The 23,065-nt window shown below is 37.9% G+C and overlaps 2 protein-coding genes across 2 annotated transcripts in view; one reads left to right on the forward strand and one right to left on the reverse strand.

Annotated features, from left to right (window-relative positions):
• The window catches only part of CWC27 (CWC27 spliceosome associated cyclophilin), a 127,156-nt gene extending 114,070 nt beyond the window's left edge, over positions 1-13,086 (reverse strand). Inside the window, exons 1-8 of the mRNA XM_082497731.1 lie at positions 12,948-13,086; positions 11,282-11,378; positions 9,533-9,645; positions 7,969-8,112; positions 7,134-7,232; positions 6,815-6,918; positions 5,722-5,791; positions 1,876-1,955 (exon numbers count right to left, since the gene is read on the reverse strand). Coding sequence (XP_082353857.1) covers positions 1,876-1,955; positions 5,722-5,791; positions 6,815-6,918; positions 7,134-7,232; positions 7,969-8,112; positions 9,533-9,645; positions 11,282-11,378; positions 12,948-12,989 — 749 coding nt within the window. The 5' untranslated portion in view covers positions 12,990-13,086. The remainder of the gene's footprint in view (positions 1-1,875; positions 1,956-5,721; positions 5,792-6,814; positions 6,919-7,133; positions 7,233-7,968; positions 8,113-9,532; positions 9,646-11,281; positions 11,379-12,947) is intronic.
• Positions 13,087-13,352: 266 nt separating this feature from the next.
• Positions 13,353-21,447, forward strand: SREK1IP1 (SREK1 interacting protein 1). The gene is made up of 5 exons (XM_082497937.1): positions 13,353-13,417; positions 15,770-15,817; positions 16,955-17,095; positions 19,273-19,351; positions 20,835-21,447. Exons 1-5 carry the CDS (start codon positions 13,405-13,407, stop codon positions 21,019-21,021), a joined length of 468 nt encoding a protein of 155 aa, XP_082354063.1. The 5' UTR covers positions 13,353-13,404; the 3' UTR covers positions 21,022-21,447.
• The last annotated feature ends 1,618 nt before the right edge of the window (positions 21,448-23,065 follow it).

Genomic DNA, 23,065 nt, shown 5'->3' on the forward strand with positions numbered 1-23,065 from the left:
TGAATGATGAAACAATAAAATGATAAATAAAATTTGAAGTAGATAGAAGTACAGCTAGGCACGTCAGGAAAACGAGTCCCACAGACAGAACAAGGTACTCTCAGCTGACCATCATTGATCATGACGTGTCCCTCAGGGGTTTAATACCTTCATCAATGACATAGTGAGATGGGGTACTCTCTCAAGCAAGTTTGTGGATGACATCAGGCTGAGTAGGGCTGTTGACACAGTGGAGGGACAGGATGCCATCTAGAGGGACCTGGACAAGCTCAAGAAGTGGGCTTGTGTGAACCTCATTGAGGTTCAACAAGGCCAAGTGCAGGGTCCTGCACATGGGTTGTGGCAACCCCCTGTATGAATACTGGCTGGGGGATGAAGGGATTCAGAGCAGCAATGCCAAGAAGGACTTGGGAGTATTGGCAGGTGAAAAGCTGGACATGAGTCAGCAATGTGCACACGCAGCCCAGAAAGCCAACCATATCCTGGGCTGCATCAGAAGAAGTGTGGCCAGCAGGCTGCCCCTCTGCTCCGCTCTGGGGAGATCCCGCCTCTGGAGCCCTCAGCACAGGAAAGACATGGACCTGCCGGAGCATGTCCAGAGGAGGGCCACAAAAACATTCAGAGGGATGGAACATCTCTTCTATGAGGAAACGCTTTGAGAATTAAGTTGTTCAGCCTGGAAAAGACAGGGCTCAGGAGAGACCTTATTGCAGCCTTTCAATACTTAATGGGGGCTTACAAGAAAGATGGGCTCAAACTTTTTAGCAGGGCCTCTTGCAATAGGACAACAGGTAATTGTTTCAAACTAAAAGAAGGTAGATTCAGACTAGATATAGGAAGAAATTTTTTACAATGAGGGTGGTGAAACACTGGCCTAGGTAGCCCAGACAGCTGGTAGATGCCCCATCCCTGGAAACATTCAAGGCCCGGTTGGATGGGGCTGTGAGCAACCTCATTTATTTGAAGATGTCCCTTCTCATTGCAGTGGACTGGACTAGATGACCTTTAGAGGTCCCTTCCAGCCCAAACTACCCTGTGATTCTATGATAAACAAATTCTTGGAGTAGATATATTTTCATGGAATTGCCTCAGGTCAATACTCAACAGCGGTTAAAAAAGCAAATCATAAGTTAGGAAGTATTAAAAAGAAATAGAGAAGAAAACAGAGACCATCTTTATGCAAGCATACAGATTTGTGATTCACCTCATCTGTAATATGTTGTTTAGATTTGGGGAAAAAAAAAAAATCTTTTAGAACAGAACCAGGGCTGGGAAGAGCAACAAGAATAACCAGAGGCACAGAATAACTTCCATGTGCAGAAAAACTGAGTGGGCTTTAAAAGCTTAGGCTAGAAAACAGATGGCCTAAGAAGAGACTGTAGTAAAGAGAGGTATAAAGGCACTGACTGCTTACTATATCTTCCACCATAAGAGTTAGAATTCATCAAACGATGCCAGCAGCAGCCAGGTTCAGAAGAAAAAGTGGAGGTACTTCCTCTTGCAGCAGACAGGAAGGTGCAAATGTAAACAATATTACAAGAGACTGAAAAAGTACTTTGATGAGAGCTCTATTAAGGATTACTAAATAGATTAATCGCATCAAACTCTGACACTCCCCTAAGCTGAAAGTAGATGGAGGCTGGGAGACTACTCAGGTAAAGATTATGCTTGCCCTGCTTTTATTCTCTGTTGGGCATCTACTGATGGCCAGTGTTGGTGACAGCACAGAGGGCTACAGGAACATTCGGTCCAATTCAGCACTGCCATTCTTATTTTCTTAATGAGTAACACACAAACAATGAGCACACATGATGCTAATCAGGTGTAACATCCTGAAAGTAAATCCATTCTGGAAATTGGAAGTCATGTATTAACCTTTTGACAGCAGGAACTGAGCTTAGATGTGGATCATCCTTCAGTAGATCATGACTACTTTTACTTTTTCCTTTCATGCTCTGTTAAAAAAAAAAAAAAGAAAGGAAAAAAAAGGTATTATAAAATTTCAGTGTTTGGGAGAAGAGATGGTGTCAAAGAATAATGGTAAGAAAAAGATAACTTGTTTCTTATTAGTGTAAGCCTGATCAGTAAGCATAAACACTTTTAACAGCAGAACAGAGAAGATGTTCTAGAAAGAGGTGTATCAAACTGACCACATAAATTTAAAAAGTATTTTTGCAATAGCAATGCACTTAATTTTAAATGAAAGTGGAAAAAAAAAAAACAAATAAGAGATTCTTTAATCATCATTACACATCATAAAGATACATGGTCCAGCACTATATACTTGAGTGAACAAAGAAGTAAGAACTTGACTTTCCAATAATGGCATATGACAACTCAAAGAACTACCACGTACAATGCAATACTTATCAATTGGTAGAATACTAATTAGACCCCTAGGGGGCAAAAAAAATATTAACAACTTGCAATACATCATGCAGGAATCATCTAGTCAGGCAAGCAGTCAAATAAACCTAACAACACTTAAGATCTTCAGGCAGAAAGACCACAGTATGAAAGCATTCCCCATACTAATTCAAAAAGTACATTTAAATTTCAGACTGAAATCAGACTGAAAATCTGTTACAGAAACAGTCTGTATTGTGACCTGAATGTCTCCATTTCAGCCGCATTTTAGAATTCTTTCAGGACGACAGTAGTTGTGTGGATAATAAAATCTTATTCATTTAAACACAACCTTTTTATTATGTAGAAAAAAAGACTAACACATTCAGCAACATGAAAAATTACTTCTTCCAACAAGTAACGTGTGTGTATTCAGGAGCTACAGGAAACATAAGACAAGCGCTTATCACCTTTGTAAACTGCTCAAAAAAACCACCGACAATTAAATGAGCAGTCTGGACACCAAAAGCTTCAGTATAAACAGTAATACACCCAGTGGGGGTCCCACTGTCAGGTCCCTGAGTGCACCAATCACCTTAGTGTCCTTGAGGAGTTTTACCTGGAGATCCCCATGAGCGCCATTTCATCTCAGGTCTGACAATCCACTCGCTGCCTGAGCTATGTGGGAGGTGTACCCGTGCCTAACCCTGTCTTCTGGATGAGCTTGTTGGACCCACATTGTAGACCTGCCCTGTCTGCTGTCCCATCTCTCACTGCTTCCGACTGGAATCTCTGGATGGGGACCTCGGTCTTGGTTATTGCTTGCCATGTCCAGGACTGTTGATGGACCCTGTTACCAGCAACCAACTCTGCCTGCTGTATCAAGACACTGTGGGATTGTGCCCCTGTTGGTAGAATCACTCTTGCCTCCTCACTAATCCTCCTCCATGTTGCCACTGTGCTCTTGCCACTCCTTGACACAAACTTCCTTCTCTGCCTTCTATAACCTCCTGGGGTACACAAATTTTCTTTCTAAGATTCATACTCTTTATAATATAAGCATTTAGTGACTATCCTGATACAGAAGACACAAATTGACCTCTAACATTTAAAAGGCACCAATGACCCTAATCCCTTGTTTAATCTCTTTTTGAAAGCATTTTCACTTCTCAATTTAATCATGCTCTGTGGCATAAACGTTCACAACTTAAATTCCAAGAGGGAAAATACGTTTTCTTTGTATATTTATTTACTTATTTATTTTTGCGTCTCAACTTTCATATTGTAAGAAATAGAGCATAATCGTTCTCATCTTTCCCTCCCTCTCTTCCTTTTTTTTTAAATTGTAAAGTTACCATGATCCATATCTCCAGTTATCCTTCTTGCCCTTTGTACAGTCTCAGGAACAAGAGTCTGGTGATGCACTGCAGCAAAAGCAAAATATATTCCTTCACTTAGACTAAGTGTAGTGCACTCTGAACAAGTCCAGAGTAGAAAATTGTTCATAATGGGGAAGATGGAGAAAAGACTTAGGGAGGCATCCTTAAGTTCAGTACTTACTCGGTTAATATGATGTGACTGAGACAAGAACTCTTATTTTTCACATGTAAACATGAAACCATTAAATACCATAAAAATTTCATCCTAATACATAGTGTTTCATTTACTCTTTAGATAATTTTAGCCTCAGCTTCATTACACTAAAAATTAATAGAAAATGTCCCTTTTTCCCAGATCTGTTAGAGGATTCCTCAGCTACTTGCAGACTTTCTTCTCAACCTCAGGCTTTAAAATACACTCTTCTTACTTTGACACAAGCAAGACTTACTGCACCTAGCCACCAAAAAAAAAGTTCACAGAAGGATTCTGAATTTGTAGATGTCAAAGAATCCCATTATTAACTTTGACCTTAAAGTTTTCTTATCAAAAACAGAGAATCAGAGTTTGTGCTGAAGTTCACATACTTCCTCAACTTAATCAAGATTACAATAGTGTCCAGAACTACAGAGATACTATCTAGATGTATTAGAAATAAGCAACGAGGTTTGGAAAAAATGTTTCATTCCATTGTAAGGAATGGCAGGAAATTAATCATAAACAGTTCATTTGGTTATTTTCCCAACTACATCTAGTCCAGATTTTAGTCAGGACAAACATGAGGATGAGATTTTAAGATCAAGTTGAAGACAGCATGATAACACTGAAACTGAACTTGCCATGAAAGAGGTGTTCTATTCAGACAATTTTAAACTGAAAAGCAAGTATTTTGCTTGAAAGGGAAGAACATCAAAGCAACCGAGTTAAATACAATATTAAAAACCAGACATATACCAAGAGCAGAACTGCAGATGAGCATGTTAAGGTAAACAATCTAGTTAGTCTGACCAGTAACTTGAAACAAGGAAAAAATATAGTTAAAACTAACTGTTGTATAAACCTCTGCTATCATCCTGACTAATACCATGTCACTAATATTGTCCATTGTTATTCACAGTTTTCTTTTGTATTATAACTAAATCCTGAGGGTTGAGGACCATTTTTTCACTTATGGGGTACAGGACTCAGCACCATGTAGTCTGATCACTAACTGAAGCAGATAGGTACCTGAAACATACAAATAAGTAAGAAAGCCTAGGGCTCTAAAGAAATAATTTGGTCAGCAGTAGAAATGACAATGACAACTTGTTAAAATTAAACTAACCTTATTTAAGAGGCAAAGTCAGGTTAGGAAATGTTAGATCAACTACCTATGCAACCCTAATTCCGTGAGTGTGGAAAATTCACAATAATGCAATATTTAATTACGATAATGCACTATTATCCCACAATAACCCCACTTAATTTTGCACACAGAATGGACGTTCATAAGAAAATGGAGCAAAGAATGCACTGGCAATGAACAAGTTGATCTATTTCAAACCTCAAATATTTTACCATCAAATCACAATCTTATAACCCCTATGGGGTTGGAACTCGATGATCTTCAAGGTCCTTTCCAACCTAAACCATTCTATGATTCTATAATTAAGGAGGTGAAGAAGAGTAAGTATTTATCACCTCCATGAATTTTAAACAGCAGACATATATCCACATTATGAAGTATGAAACTTTATGTTTATGGAAATGTAAATACATCATGCAGTAACTGACGGCACCTTGGAAAAGTTAGAAAAAAAGTTAGAAAAGTTAAAAACCTCTGGTTTTTCAACATGTTAAAACAGTAGAAGATAAAAATTGAAATACTTTCTAGTATTACTGTTCACAACTCAAACATAAGAACAAGATGAAGAATATTAAAGCTTTTACAAACATGCAAAATTGCAAAATAGGTAAATTTAAGTTGAAGAGAAAAATGGGGATGATTTGGTACAGTACCTGACTAACTCTATTGACTTCTTCCTCTTCTTCTTCAGCTTCTTCCCCAAAGGAAAGCAGGTTAAAATTTCTTTAAGAGAGAAAACATGTTTTCTAGTAATATTGTCTTATTAACATTCCGTAAACTTTAAACATATTACTTGCATATTCTATATGACTATTTAATAAACCTTTTGTCCTGCTAAATGTACTGATTCCAAACAACTTCAAACAACTACATGTTGTTTTGCAATAAACCATTAATATCTAGAGAAGCATGTTCTGTTCTATTACTGCAACAAAACAATCAGAATAGGCATCACTTCAAAAATGGTAAGATGGAATTTAAGAAATTCTGCCTTGACTAACTTTCACAAACTTAAATGCTGACAGCTCTGAAAACAGAGCAATTGAATTTTTTTCAATTTTTTTTCTAACAGAGCAACAATCAAGTACCAAACACAAAATTTTCAAGATATGATAGCTCAGAAAGGCATCAAATGCACACACATTCACAGAATGTAATTAAAAGAAATAACGATTTTTTTTTTTTAATTGTTTATACTATGTTGGAACCAGTCAGTCACAACATGTTGCATTTTCGTCCAACAGAACTGATGGCATACACGCGCTTTAGATTTCCTATTACTTTTCACTACATGTTTATGACTATCAAATTTCATTCACAGGAACTGAAATTTCCTATGTCAAAATGCCTGCCTTTTGTTAAGTATTTTAGTGGGGAAGAAGTGGTAGCTGATAAAGTAAGTTCAAAAACATCAAACAACTGATCTATGACCTACTTACTAGTACGTATTAATATCAGTGTCATCTCAGTCACAAAACGAATAATTACATATTCTTGCCCATGGGAAAGGCTTAAGCTACCTTGTATGTCTCTTTTGCAAAAAACTGCACAGTAACCACTTCAGTCAGAGAAACTAGATTTGTTTGATCTCTTCAGAAAAAGGGAAGTAGGGTTTGCTAAGATTAAACACCATTCCTCTGTGCATTTTGATAAAGCCTTGCGTTTTAAACGCAGAAATAGAAAATTACAAGGGTGCAAAATAAAGGTGAAAGAAAATTAACTGCCACTTATGTTGCATATATTTACTTTGTGCCTTTTACTTTGGACTTTTTAGTTTCTTCTTCTTGTTTGTCCTTCTTCAGCTTTCTATTTGGTCTTGGAACAATGTCATCAAAAGGATTAAACAAAACCTGTTCAAAAAGCAATATTTCAGACACATCTTTAATAAGTATTTTGTTATAATTAAATGATTCAATATTTTAGAACAATATATAAATATATATTAATATATACATATAAATATATAAAAAGACATGCCGATTTTTCAAACTATAGAACACCATTTTCTGAACACTATGAACAAAAGAATTTTAAAACTTCAAATTTCAAACCAGAACATACTCACCTCACTACTTCTTATTTTGTGTGGACTGAGAGGTCTCTCTTCCTTGTCAACTTCTACTTCAGCCAGGCGCAACATGTTATATATTGTATCCCCTGTAACCTGTCAGTCAAATTTATAAAAAAGGTTTGAAAGTCCTTGCCTATAATTTTTGTTAAATATTCTGCAAAATGCAAGGTAATTATTATGTAAAGAATCAAAATACAAATGATATCTGAAATACTGTAAGCATGTAAGACTTCTAAAAGACAGCAAGTACAACGTATAAAGGTTTGGATTTTTTAAACTTAACAGCTGAAATAGTTTAAAAGTTGAAGGAATACAGGTGGCTAAACCTGCATTTTTAAGACCATATACAGGACAAGATGTCAAATACTTGCTGTGAGCTGTGAAAGAGGAAAATAAACCACAATGTGAAATAAAAAAATAGTTGGTTTATTTTCTTTCAAGTAAATCATGAGAGTGGTAAATTTGTATTATGTTTTTCCTTTTCCTGATTCTTCTTGTGTAATTAGAATTTACAAACACAATTCTCTAAAATGTCACTGGTATTAGATGAACTGATTAATAAGATATAGCCATAATAATATTAGTAGGATTATTCAAAGGAAACACAACATGAAAATATAACTTAGAAGAATAACAACAGCAAAATAGATGATTATGGGAACAACCCATAGAAACATTTCTACCAGACATGGGAAACAGAGAACAGAGACAGTTTAGAAAGCAGTGAAGTAAATTTCAAATGTTCGTAGCAGCAAACAACACTAAAACAGCCTTTGAATACAGGAGACTCTATCAAACTCAAACTGGGACTCCAGTCCATGTAACAGACCTTTCCAAAGATTGTGTGCTTGTTATTAAGTTCATCTGCACGACCCAACGTAAAGAAAAATTGACTCCCATTATCATGGGGCCCAGCATTTGCCATAGCGACAAGCCCTCTTCGATTAAATCGCAATCGTGAGTGGAACTCATCCTGGCAAAGACAGAAGAGAAAATAACACAATTTAAGTATATAACGATATTTTCCACTTTGTTAGCTACGGCTTATTTACATCAATATGCACACACAGAAAATATGCTGTTAATTTTCTTTTCAATTCAGACAGTAATAAAACCAAAGTCTTTTGAAACTTAATGCCACAATTGTATTTAAAAGCTTCAGTTTTCAGCAGAAAAGATCATTTTTAGTCAAAGTTTTTCTTCTTAGTGCCTATAATAATGCAAACAAGTGAACAATCGTCTTTCAAAAGAAACCATAAACACACAACCAAAAAACATCAAAAGACAAAAATTAGAAACTAGTGTATCAATAACAGAAAGACACGATTCAATAAACCCTCTAAGTTATGTCTTGTTAAGTTTCTCTTTTCCCAACATTGCTACTAATCATTACTCATTGGTTTTGCTGGAATTTATTATCCCTCCAATATTAAAAAAATCCAAAGCATTTCTAAAATTAACGGTGTTTTGCACATTTCTTGTAAAACTAGCATCCTGGTTAACCACTGTCTTTAGGGGAAAAATCCTAGTTCATGTAAAGTAACTGGAAGCTCAATAACAGGTTGTAATAGTACAGTACTGCAAAAATCCATCAGAAGAACATTTTCTGGACCATAAGAAGACAGAATAGGACTACTTTCATAGCAAGGTGAAAGTGATCAGTAATACATTGAGTAATATATTAATACCATCATAGTATCACAATTCTAAACACTGAGAAATCACTAATTTTAAGCAGTGAAGCTATTACAATATTGGCAATATTTATTTTGTTCTCTGCTCAGGTACCAAAACCTTCCACAAACTTCATGTTTCTTTTATCTGTATGAATCTACTCTAGCAGCCGGGAGATGGAAGGCCCAGAGACAGGCTATGCAGCTTCAGTCATGAGTTAAAGGTGTCTGCCTCATCTAAAATAAAACAACCAGGCAGACCAGAACACAGCTGCTGCATGTGCGTACCTTCACTCAGGATCTGAGCCTCCTGGTTTAAGAGATGAGCCATGCTGGTATCAGCAATACCAATGAACACATACAACATTCAGAAACCTTTACTAAATGAGATACAATGTGCATGAACAATGTTCATTTCTGCATCTGGGTTTGCCCCATATCAACACCAGCTCTTCACTCTTCCCCCTCCCTATTTTTCCTTGTGAAGTTAGTGCTAGTAAGTTTATACATTTATCACAATATCAAGACAGCTACATTTAAGAACTCTCAATTCAAAAAGGCATATTCAAAAATACTGAAGCAACATGTGAAAACAATTACTGTATGTGAATAATGCTGCATTTCTAATATAAGATTTGTCTTCTCATAATCCAACACAGTAGGAAGAACAACTGATAGAGAATAACCAAAAATTAATGCGTAAGATATATAGATACGTACTTTGAAAGGAGCTCCATAGATTGAGTCTCCACCTGATCCAGTACCAGTGGGATCACCTCCCTGCACTATAAAGCCAGGCACTACTCTGTGAAATATTGTGTTATTGTAGTATTCTAAAAAAAAAAAAAAAGAGAAAAAGAAGAGGATATTAAATACATGTAAGTAGTCTCAAAATCAAACTTTCACAGAGAATATGTAAAGATGTCCAGAGACTGAAGTTCTGGAAAGCAAGTACTGTAACTGGATTCTGCTATTTCCACTGGGTTCCCTCCTCTTGCTCAGTGTGACTGTATCTCAGCTACAAAGTATAGCTGATGACATTTATAAAAAAAAAATAAAAAAAAGTGGTGTCATATGTTTCTGTTGCAAAAGACACTGCACATAGAATCATACAATGGTTTAGTTTGGAAGGGACAAGATGATATTGATGAATTATTTTCTTTTCAGCTTTTAAGTTTTACCACTGGAATGATATTACCAACGTACATCAATCTAAAATGAAAGCTAAAACTAAAACTACTATGCTATGTCCCAGTCAACATCTCACATACATCGTCAGCCATACCTATACACCAAATGATTAGCATGTTCAGCCACCAGCATGGAACAGAAGCGTCACCTCTTTCACCATCTAAACTATACCCAAACTGATCATTTTCAGAGAATGAAATATTTTGCTTCCTAAGTTATCCTCTTTTCTATCAGATAAGGAGATAAGGGTTATGAGATCGTAAGAAAACAAAAGGAAAGACAACTTAGCTTTACTTGACATATATTACTGGTTGATTATTTTTTTTTTAGAAACAAAAATAAATCTGCAGCATGCTGCAAGAGAAAGCAGGATTTGCAAATGTTACAGCATAGCTAGATGTGTTCATGGACAGTTATATGCTAGGATACTAACAAGAGAAATATTCAAATTTATTATACAAAGCATAGGAACCTACACAGCAGTCATACAAATTCAGAAAGGAAATAAAGCCCAGTTCTTTAACACTGAGGATAACTGAACTCTTAGGACTTACCAAGGGCTAAGAAATTGATCTACTATTGCAAAAAATCTCCACATTAAGCGTAAGAACACGGAGCACACTGGATCCATGCTGGACGCACAAATCCTAGGCTGCTATTTTTCTTTAACAGAGGAGGGCTGAAAGAACTCTTAACCACTCTATAAATGTGTAAATGGGATAATAGGAGCAGCTAGAAAACCCAGAAGGGCACCAGCTCCTTCACAATTCTTGTCACCCTTTCCCCAATGGCAAGTTTCTCATTCTGGTACCCACTACTTCAGTGAAGAGCATTACAGAGCTTCAATCAACAAAAAAATACAGCAAATGAAACATTAGAAGCACTCATGAGAAAAATGAAAAGGTAGTAAAGATGGTGATACAGAAATGAGTGTTATGGAGAATGTCCAATACTGCATCATTGCCATTTCATAGATACATTAAAGAAGTAGTTATAATTTGTAGAGACTTGCTGAAAACAAGCCTTCCAGAGCCTCTGACGTACAACTTTTCAGTAACACTATGTCATCAGCTACATTTGAGAAAACCATTTTTATTCCACCAGGTTCCTTAATAACCTTGAAAAACATTGTCTGAGTGTTAGTTCGTATTTTCTAAACACAAATACATTCATTAACACGTTAAAGTTAAAACATAGTTATGACCTCTATTTTACAAAAAAGGCACAAAGATTGCATATGAAATAATTTCAACAGCTCCTATCCCATTCAGTCATTACCTTCCATACAAAGCTGGATGAAATTTCGACATGCTTTTGGTGCTTCTTTTGACCATAATTCTATATCTATATCTCCTGCTGTTGTTCTCAGCAAAACCTATAAAAATATAGATGAATATACGATTAGCTTTATTGTAATAAAGAATATACTTGCCGAGTTAAAAAAATACTTCTGCATTCATTGTGTCAGTAACAGTAGCAGACGTTTGAATGGGCCAGGCAGCTGCTGTTAGTTATAGATAGTATTGTCAGAACTTAAGACGCGATTCTGATCCAATATGTATAATAAGGCTTCAAGGCCAATGACCTGGTAACTGACACATAATAGAAACTTATATAACCTTTATCACTTCCATAATGAAGCAACACGGGAAAAAAGTATCATTATACCATAAATCTCCAAAGGCATATACCTCTCTTACAAGTAATACCATTAAGTTTAGTAAAAGATCATGAAAAAAATTAAACCCCCAAGATATAGTCAAGAACAGAGGAAATTAAACTCTTCAAGGACTGCTCTGTGTTATGTATGAGCCAGCAGTGTGCCCAGGCAGCCAAGAAGGCCAACACCATCCTGGCCTGCATCAGGAATAGTGTGGTGAGCCGGACTAGGGAAGTAATCATCCCCCTGTACTCGGCACTGGTGAGGCCTCACCTCGAGTACTGTGTTCAGTTTTGGGCCCCTCACTACAAGAAGGACATTGAGGTGTTGGAGCGTGTCCAGAGAAGGGCTACAAAGCTGGTGAAGGGTCTGGAGGACAAACCTTATGAAGAACGACTGAGAGATCTGGGGTTGTTTAGCCTGGAGAAGAGGAGGCTGAGGGGAGACCTTATCACCCTCTACAACTACCTGAAAGGAGGTTTTAGAGAGATGGGAGCTGACCTCTTCTCCCTGGCGACAAGTGATAGGACAAGAGGAAACGGGTTCAAGTTATGTCAGGGCAGGTTTAGATTGGATATTAGGAAGCATTTTTTCAAGGAAAGGGTTATTAAACATTGGAATAGGCTGCCCAGAGAGGTGGTGGATTCACCATCCCTGGAGGTGTTTAAGAAAAGGGTAGATGAGGTGCTTAGGGACATGGTTTAGAAGTGGTGGTGTTTTTATCAGGGTAGGTTAATGGTTGGACTTGATGATCTTAAAGGTCCCTTCCAACCTCACTAATTCTATGATTCTATGTACCCACACAGCCCACGTCGTGCTTCAATCAGGTAATGTCTTTTACGCCTATATCACCTCAAACTAACTTTAGCCAAACCTGCGCCACACCACGGAAACCACCACCACACACATACAGCGCATATCCTCGTCACCTGTCCCCCCAGCCCACAATTTCTTCACAACCCCCATTCAAAACCAACCTCAGTGCACACACACACCACCCCTTCAGCCGAATACCCCCCGCACGCACGTACCGCCCTCTCCTCGGCCGCGCTCCCCACGCACAGCGACCATCCCCCCCGGCCCGCAAAAGCCCGCACGGAGTTTCCTCACCCGCACGCCACCGAGGAGCGCACACCTCCCCTCACCTCCCGCGGCGGCTCCCCGCCCGCACACCACGCGGAGCCCCCTCACCAACACCGCGGTACAGCTCGCCTCCACCCGACGGCCTGGCCTGGCCTGGCCTGCCCCTCGCCCACCGCAGCCCCTGCCCCCGCCGAGCTTCACCTTGCCGTTGGTGGGGGGCTCCTGGATGTAGATGTTGCTCATGGTGGGGAAAGGAGCGTCCCGGCAGGTGACCGACCGACCGACCAACCGAGCTCGACGCTCGGCTTCACTTCGCCTCTAACGCTTCCTACTGCCCCGAACCTCCCGCCATCTTGGGCGCCTCTATGCAGCCCGGGGAGGTGGGGAGAAACCTTCCCAAGCCGGGAAGAAGGACGACGTGATGACCCCGCGGTTCGAGTCTCTGTGGGAGTCACTGAAGAAGCAATTCCTGTTCGAAAGAATCGGAGGCTTCTACAGGCACCTGCCGTCCCTCCCCGTGGCTCCCGCCGGGTAATGAGGTCCCCCGTCCTCCCTGTGAGTGGCACAGTCCGGGAGTGCGCCGGCCAAAGCCTTCCGGCGGGCAGAGGCGCCGCTGCAGGCTTGGGCCGGGCCGGCGAGGACGGCGGCGGGAGGCGCCATGGCTCTGCCGGGTAAGGTGCTCCCAGACGGGTCTGCAGGGAGAGAAGGGGCAATACCCGGCTGTCCCCAGGGCCGGCATGTTGGGAAGGGGAAATAAGCGGCGGGGTGATGGAAAATTACGCGGGGAAGGCACACGACCGCGGTGGTGGTGGCGGTGGGAACTGTGAGGCGGTGAGGGCGGCGGGTTGTCGCCTCTCCCCGAGGCCGCCGGGGCTGCCGGCGGGGGGAGGTCGCTCTGGTCTACACGGCCGGTTTTCTAAAACGGCTAGCGTTGGGGCAGCGGGAGGGAGGGAGATGCCCGAGGGTGGGGGTGGTCGGGTCGGCTGTTGGTGCGGGCCGCCATGCTCTCGCGTCCTTCTGGGCCTGCGGGGCCTCTCCCCAGCGGTTTGGGTGAAGGATGACCCAAGTGCTACGTTCCTGTCGTCTGCTAGTATAAGCCACCTTCTTTAAAGTTCGATCCAAAGAATGGTTGTTGTCAGAGTTGGTTTTCCTCCTCGTCTTTTGTTCTGGGTTAACGTTTCTGTCCCGCTAGATTATTGTTTAAATAGGCCCGTTGAGAAGGGGGGTGAGACAGAACAGGCAGAAATGCTTGCGCTAGGTGTTTGCAAGGTACTTGGATCTCCGTTAGCCAAATACATAGCTGTAGCTTCGTATTTTTGTCTTGATCCTGAGATACAAGGAATGTTTGATTTGAGAACAGCTGAACAAGCGCGAGCTTTGGTAAGCTGATTCTCTTAAGAAAAAAAGATGACCTTAATAAGTTTGGTCCCATTCTAGAAGGGGTTCTTGAGGAAGACATCTCATGTGTGCATTCAAAGGTTTCCAAAGCTTTTTTTGCAACCTTGTGCTCCACTGAATTAATGAGGTCCTTGGTGGTGGTTGCTGCTTTGTCAGTTGTTAATTTTCTTGAGGATTAACACCTGGGAAGAAGGGAGTGAGGAAAGGAAGCTTCTAGTAATTTGCTTTTAGTCATCTAAAACTCTGCTTCTAACATTATTTAAAGCCAAAAATAATAAGATTTCAGTCTCAGGAATTTGGTGGGAGTATTTGGTGACAATATTCTTGTCACCTGCTGAGTGTTTCTACTGGAAATCCTGACAAATAGCACCCACACATATTACAGGAGATCTTGTACATGACTGTACTGTACTCCCTTGCCTGCAATACCAAATCTTTCTTTACCTACAGGTCAGTTACACACTAGGGATGAAGTTTACTGAGTATTTTAGAAAGCTGAGACAAAGTAGGTAGCTTGGGTGATCTTGCTTTCTAGTCCCAACGTGTAGTGAACAAGCAGATGCTGTTTTGAGTTTTTCTTTGACATTACATTGCAAGATACAGGTATGCTTTTGTTCTTTGCTTTCTGACACTTTCTTCCATGTTCCCTACCTTCTTACCTCTTGTGGCTTTCCCTCAAAAGATAGTAATAAAACAGACACCTAAACACTATAGACCTCGAAGGGGATATGTAATACTAAGGTTTTGGGATTCACAGAACACCATGTGTCACAATGGAATGTATATACCTTTATTGCTTAGCTTTCCAGCACTCTTCAGGGCATGGACTGGTGAGTTGTCCAAGTTTCCAAGTTAGTTTTTCAGCCTGGGTGTTGGAGGTTTCTCTGTTATGTTGGGTAGAATTTTCTAAAGACAGTGCTTGTCTCAATAAATCAAAGTTTAAATTCATGGAGACGATGTACCCACATTCTGGCTCTCTTAATTTCTGTCATGGATTTCTTATTACGTTTGCATAATTATTTATTTAAATAAATGATCTAGTTATTCAGAAAACTGTATTTAACGTTTAAGTTGCTGTTGTTTTCATATTCTATTTGGTTGGAAGACAGAAGGGCACTCTGTGATTTTCAAAATTCAGTTGTGACTTTTGTTGTGAATAGGTTCAGATGATTAAAAATAAGACTGGTCTATTTTTGGGGTGTGGGTCTCTGGGGTTTCTCTTTTTCTAAGTCACGTTGTACTGTGTCTACTTAACTGTGGGCTCAGATGGGAAAATCACATACTTTCTATACCTCAAATTTGCACTATTCTTGTCCTCCTTCCTGCATAGCGTCTATGGACTTTTCTGTTGCTGTCTTATTTGCTTTCTTGCACCCATTAATTCTTTGTATGAATCCATGTTGCCTGGATTCAGAATCATTTAACAATTTATTTAGCTTTTTTTTCTCTAATTGCTTCTATCTGCAGTTTTGCTTTTCTTTAAGTTTTTTTAAGAGATTTTAGTGAACTTAGTACTCTGAGGAGTGATCACTACTGTCTGTGTATTGACGTTATCAAGCCAAATTTAAAAGAAACTTTGAGAGTTCTGTTTAGCAAAACCTAATTGATGAAAGTTTCTCTTTCAGGTGGAAATAAGGATAACATCAGAGCAGGATGCAAGAAGTGTGGTTACCGTAAGTCTGTAATAAGCAATATGAAGTTAGTGTTTTCCTCAATTTCTGATGTTGGAACTGCCTTTTGAGGAGGCGGAACAAAAGAAAAAATGTAGCGTTCTCCTGTGTTGCCCAGACATTTGTCAGTTGAATTTACCATAATTTTATTTATTTATTCTCTATTCATTCTCTGGCTCCTCACCTATTGCAGCTTTTGAAAACCCTTGAGTTTCTCAGAGGAAAAAAAAGTATGCTATTGTGTTCATATGTACTACATTTGCAGTGCAATTACTTGAGAAACTTTGAACTGAAAGCATGATCTTTGATATCTACTGAGATGAGCATTCGTGCTTCTGAGTCTCACTGCAAACTTAGGCAGGCATTTCAGCTCAAGTTAAATCCAATCTGTTTTAAAAGAAAAAAAATAATTTTAAATCTGTATGTTCTCTACACTAAGAAACCATACTTTGTGCATTCTACATTTCAAGAAACAGTTAATTTTGTTACTTACAAGTTCAGTAGTTAGCGTTTGGGTCATGCTTTACATTATGCTCTGATCATGTAAGCATGTCTGTCACTACTTTCCTGATGAGTGGAGACAGATCCTAGATTTTAATATGTTAATCCCTAACTCTTATTTTTATAATGATGGAGGGATGGGCGCTGTTTTTGCAGTGACTTGTGTTGAACTTTTAACAGAGTGATTTAATCTATATTTTTATGAGCATTATGTGGCCGGGGTGGGGGGGAGAGGGTGGGTGTTTGCTTTGTTCTTTCACTGTAGACTTTGTCTCCAACAAATTTTGTCAATGAATTGCTCTGTGCATCTGTTCTTCCAAAGGAACATGGATATCACTATAGATTTAGTGCTTCATATCTACAGGCAGTAAGTATCAGAAGCTTTCTGAAAGAGAGGGAAACTTGTAGTTAAATCATACAACTTGTATTTATGTTCCTAAAAGCCTTGTCTTCAAGGTGTAGGTATTTTGATATGAAGAAGATGAGTTTATGTCAATTGCTACTTGTATTCCTGTGTCTTTAGCCTATCCTTTTTTAATTAATTTCTCAAAATGGAATAATACTAAAATGGGTGTTCTTTAGTTTCTGATATTTTTTGGTAAATTGTAATTTTTCTTTCTGAATATTTATTTTGTTCAGCTGGTCATCTGACATTTGAATGCCGAAACTTCCTCCGAGTAGATCCTCAAAGAGATATTGTTTTAGATGTTAGCAGCACTAGCAGTGAAGACAGTGAGGAAGAAGAACTACAGAGATTGCAAGCCATGCGTGAAAAAAAGAGTAAGGTGTTTTGCTTTTTTTTTTTTTCTTAGAGTAATTTGGATAATGGTCTTTGAAGTACTGGAACTGTCATTTTATCCTTTTTGATAACTGGTATTTGGTTTTTTAGCCTTTGCTTTAAAAGTATGTCTTTTACTTTGTATGTTCAGACTTAAGAGATTTGATACACCCACGTTTTTTATTATGAAGTCCTGTCATAGGAAGTTAATAATGTACCCATTTGGATCATCTCAAAAATGGCTTCTAAATAAAAAAGAATGTAAGACTGTTACTAAGAAGCTGCTTAGGAGAAAATGACGTGGATATTCTGAGTTAATCTTTTGATTATGACATATAGTTTAAACATCTTAAAGTTGACAATAACTCTTAAAACTATTAACAAATATAACAGCTGACTTAACAAATATAACAGCTGAATTTCTCTCCAGTTTTTAATTAGTGTTTTGATTGAAACAGCTAGTGAATTAAATTTAAATGCGCGTATTTGGAGAAGTACTGTTCTCTGTTTGGAAGGTCTGAGCATCAACTGTTTGTCAGAGAGAAGTTATTTAGCAGAAAGAGGGTTATTTAGCAGATACTTGAGTTCATTTGAATTTGGACTCCAATGACACTTCCCAAAGAAGGGGAGGTTGTTCCACCACAGCATGTTTTAAATGAATGAATGTTCTTCCCCTCTGCCCCTTGAAACATCATGTTTTGTTCTGTTGCTCTCGCATTCCAAACTCAACATTCAGTTCCTACTGAAGATTCTATTTAGGAAGAAGAAGGGATAGATAAAACCCTGCAATTTTCTAGAACACTTCAAAAGAAATGGATAATCTGCTTGTCAGGAGTGCTAAATTGGTACTGCAACAGTCCTTTCTTGGAACAAGTCTCTTTGGAAAAACTTGTTCCCTCTTATTATATACTTTTGAATGTAAGGGCTTTTTTTTGGCCCTAAACTGATTGAAGATGCATATCTGCAGGAAAAGCAGCTGTTTATTTGATCTTGTACTGTCTTTGTTTATTATATGTTCTTTTTCAAACTGTGACCACTATGTGTACTGTAAGAAGATACGCATCTTTACCTGTCAATAATCTAGGCAGGATTTTACCATTTTCAAGTGGCCTCATCTTCTCAAGATTTTTTGCACTATGTGCACCTAGATTTTTGCACTGTTTTCTTAAAAATATACTGATGGCTTCTTCACACGTTCTTGTTCATGTTTTTTAATTGCTCCAAAAGTAATTTGCTTTTTGTAACTCAAATTGAATTTTTTCACATTTTGCTCCAGAACTCACATACCAGTAGTTTCTATTTGTGGTAGCAAATGAATAATTGCACTAGTGTGCAGACTTTATGGAAAGTTATTTGTGTATAGGAATAATATGAAATGCTCAAAATGTCCCTCCAGCCTAAACCATTGTATGATTCTATGGTGATTCTATGAAATTAGCTGTGTGTTTTAAGGATAAATTGTAAAGCCAGTATTTTCCTGCTAGCTGACATTCTAATGTGTATTTATGTGGTGGATTTACTTTTTGAACTGGTATAGAAAAGTCTAAGGTCAGAAGTTTCATCAGTGTGATAAAAATATTGCTTGTAAGTGAAATGTGAAGATATTATACAATACTATGCATTGTAAGGGCCGGAAACAAACATGACCAGATGAGGGGTGACTATTCAGCCAATTTTTGTAGACAGTATATTGTCAGTTAGCTCAAGTTTATCTTAGTTATGGCATAGCTATTTATGAGGTGTGAAATGAGGATGTGTGAAAGTAATTCAGGTAAGCCTAAGGGAATATTCTTTTTTTTTTTTTTTTTTTTTTGGTACGTTCTAGTTAAATGACCTGTTTTCATACTTGGGTAGGTCTTTTAAAATGCAGGAGAATGGATATGAAACCTAAAGCTTATGTAAAAGTATAAGAAAAGTGACAACTTTTTGCTATGTTTTACAGGCCTGCCTTCATTCTTAGTGCTTAGATCAAAGTCTGTAGAATGTAAATTGTATAAAAAGTTATGCTACTCAGCAAAATATTTCTGAAATTACTGTACTAGACCAGAATTTGGAGAGAGGAAAAGAAAAACTTTTTACAAGAATTTTGTAGTAACTTTACATTGCTATCGAAGCCACTCTTTTAATGCTGGTCTTAATTCAGACAAGTGTTTTGTAAACTGTAACCTTTTATCCATAGATTTAAACGAGGAGGAAGAAAAAAAGAAACAAAAAAGAAAAAGCAAAGAAAAAACAAAATTAAAGAGACCAAGGAAAAGGTAACTCAATCACACACCTATTTTGATTTCAAAAGAGAACTGTAGAAATATTTCTGATGTTTGGGTTGTTTCTCAGAAAACAATACTTCTTCTGATGTAACTTTATTTGCAAGTACATCTTTGGTTTGAAAAGTTTCCTGCTTTCAAGTGAGAACTTGTTTATTCTCTGAGTAAAGACACAGGCTTTCTGCTGTGGAGTGAGGACCATGGAATTCTAGAAAGCTCTAGCAAGCTGGAGATCTGCAGATCTAAGAAAGCAATGCTTCACTCCCTCTTGACTATCCAACACTAGGCAAGATGAGGTCTAGAGGAACAAGGAGTCAGGAGGATTATAGGATTGGTCCCCATCTTGGGTCACATGGAGAAGCCTCCCCGCCGTTCAGAGACCCTAAAATTCCCTTCATGCATGCACACATGTGTAGACACACACGCTTTGAGTAACATGTAGCTATCAAAAGGAAAACTTCTGTAGTTTTACTTAGCATGTGTTGAATTTTAATGTTCCTGTTACTGTAGAAGCCTAAAAAAAGTGTTAGTCCAGTCTCAAAGCAAAATGTCATAATGTGCAAATTTATTGTGAATCTGAGTTTTGGTCTGCTGACTGACTTTTATTTTTTTTTTTTAGATGAGACTATAGAGTGGTTAGTCATTAGGACTGTTGATGAGACAATATCCCAGGAACTGCATGGAGAGCTAGTGAATGTGTAACATATTTGAAGGCCATAATAAGATGGTTTTCAGAAGTAAGGAAACAGGATTTAACACTGGTTGTATTGGCATTTTTCCCCTTTCTTATTTATGCAGTGTAGCCCTGACTTACACTTATGAAGACAATAGAAAAGAGTCAGTCTTTACATGCAAGTAATTTATAGTTAATCATTTAAACAATAGCCCCAAACTGCCCTCTTGAGTATAATAATCATGCCTTTTCTTTTATTATAATTTTAATTCTTGTATTTATGTAATCACTTATCACTGCTGGCTGGAGACCAATATTACCAGCTGCAAGAGCATCCAAATTTGTCAGACCTGTTTCTCTTAGATTTTTGCGTGAGAGAAATACGTTAAGATTTGTCTGAAGGCATTAATGTAGCATTGTTATTGACCATGTGATATTTTAAAAGCTGGTAGTTCTATCTTACTGTCATGCTTTGAGTTTTCTGTCAGTCCGTACTCATAGTCTTTTACTTATTAAAAGTTGAAAAACATAAAACTTTTCTATTCTGTTGTTAATTAATCTGTGTTATAAACATACTGCTTTTCTGGCACAATAGTTTAATTGGAAAAGTTGACATTCAGTTGAACAAGAAGACTGAGATATCATAAGATTTCCAGTGGATGCTATTGTACAAATTCTACACCAAATTCGATTAGTGACATTATATAAATACTGAAATTTAAAACCCCCACTTTATTCTTGTGGCATTTCCTTTTAAAATTATGTATCAATCTGAATCTATATATTTTTTTTTGTTTTTACTAGATCTTCCTCATCAAGTTCAGCTGAAGAGGATGGGCAAAAGTCAAAAAAACAAAAATCACACAAAAAAGAAAGGGAAAAGGAAAAAAAGAGCAAATCTAAGAAAGGAAAACATCGTAAAAAGGAGAAAAAGAAGAGACGAAAGGAAAAAAGTTCATCTGATAGTTCAGACAGTTCTAGTAGTGACTGAGTTGGTGGTCTATTTTTGCTTTCACTTCTGCAGGGAAGATGATTTTCCTTTCAAATCAAATTTATTTATGCTTTGCAATGCTGTTGTTTTAAAATGAGATATATATATTTTTAAGAAATCTATTTGCAAATATCAGTGCTTCAAATTATTAAATGAACCATTTGGTAAAAAATCTGCTCTTCTATTTCAAGTTTATTAGTGCTAAACCATACAAGTTTAACTAGTTCTTCACTCTTATTCTTAGTTCGGTTGTGATTAGCTGTGTTTGGAATCCTTTACACTAGGATATGGTAAACTTCAGTTTCTAAGTCTTTGTGTGGAAAGATTTGGACTTCAGTATACTTAATGTCGTAATGGTTAAATCAAATTTGGAAATTCAAGTGAGATTTTCTATTATGTTATCCTTTAAATAAATGTATGTTTTGCATAACATTTTCTACTTGCATACATTAATCAATAAGTGCAAATATGAAATAGTCTGGTGAAGGGAAAGAATGAGCAATGAGAAGCTGAAAGAGATTGCTCCTTCAAAATTATCTTCTAAAATTGGTCTAGTCATAGACTGAAACACAATTACTCGTTCTTTTGGCAGGATCACTGTGAGCAAGCTGAAAACAAAAAAAAAGCTATTAATTTTTTTAACTCCTTTCTTTTTGCCTGGGTTTTGTTCTTTTTTCAATTATGGCTATTTCATCTTTGACATAGATATAAAATGCCACTTCCTAACAGTGGATAACTGTCTGGCAAGATTGTTTACAAAGTTCGAAGAACCATGTTAATACAGTATGTGGTGATTAATGCCCACATGAACCAAACCAGGAAATTCAACAACTGACAATTGACAAGAATTGTGAAGCCTCCATTCATTCTAACAAAACTCCCATTGAAAAGTAAAACAAACAAACCAACCAACCTCTTGTGAAATGTAAGCAGTCTATCATGTTGAAGTTGGTAGAAAATTACCATTTGCTATCAGGAGCAATGTTAAGCATGTCAAAATTTTATAACTGAATTCTGGGGTATGCAATTCATGTCTTGTACTGTGGTAGGGTACTGGTTCCAGGCAGACTGATGCTTTTGAATTGAGCAGATTTTAGGTATATAATCCTACACAAGAAATGCCTAAACCACAAAGTGCCTACGTTTACAGCTTCTTGAAAATGCTCTTCGTGCCTGTGGTTTCAGGGTTTTTTGGCTTAAACACAACTGCTTCCACCTGAGCAGCTTGGCATACAGCTGCAGTCTAGGTCTCTTGGGAGTCAAAATATAAGGAAGAGCAACACCTAAGCTTTCTTAACAATAGTATCCATTGCCTATGTTTTCTACAGTGGGTTAAAGCATTGAGTCAGTACAAAATGTTTTACGGCATTTTAGTGGTTACTGCATTTGGCCTGAAAGTGAGAAATCTAGATCTAACTCTGTCTTTCAACCTTTTATGTCTCAGACCAGTACCCTTGTCATTGGGCAAGTCGTGCTGTAGATGCTGTGCTAGGGAACATGAAAGATCAAAATACTTAACAGAAGCCACAGAGCAAAGAAAAATAATCTGTAGCCTTCTATGTAGGTCTCTCAGGAGAGGATGGCAAAAGTCCTTGCATCTGCTCTTTTTCTTACTGGTCTTGGTCGAATCTAATTTTTCATGTCATATATCATGATTTCTGGGATGGGCTTGGATAATAGAGCTGAAGAGAAACTGGACTCCTTAATTAGCTGATACCTGTGCATAGTATACGGAACAGTTCTTTCCTAAAACTAATTTAATGGATTCTCCCACCCTGTTTATTCTAGTCTCCTTGTGTTGCTGTGGCTGTTAGAGCTTATTTTTGACTGGGTTAATTCTCTAAGCCAGTTATTCTGTAGAGAGCAACAGGGGAGTTGCGGGCTACTAAGCCAGTACTGTTGCCAAAGGAAATATTTAATCAAGCCACAGCTTAAGAAACAACTCATTGCAATTATTTTCCCCTAAAATGTTCCTTACTTAATGAGGTTGGAAGGGTTATTGGAGTTAGGGGAATTCAGAACTTGTATGTAATTCTCATTTCCC

Source organism: Vanellus vanellus, assembly GCF_965231255.1.
Source record: "Vanellus vanellus genome assembly, chromosome: Z".
NCBI lineage: Eukaryota > Metazoa > Chordata > Aves > Charadriiformes > Charadriidae > Vanellus > Vanellus vanellus.

Excerpts from the sequence above, each read along its gene's own strand:
- SREK1IP1 (XM_082497937.1), top strand. Across the intron at positions 15,818-16,954 it reads ATGCAAGAAGTGTGGTTACC|CTGGTCATCTGACATTTGAA; the intron begins GTAAGTCTGTAA and ends TATTTTGTTCAG. Across the intron at positions 19,352-20,834 it reads TTAAAGAGACCAAGGAAAAG|ATCTTCCTCATCAAGTTCAG; the intron begins GTAACTCAATCA and ends TGTTTTTACTAG.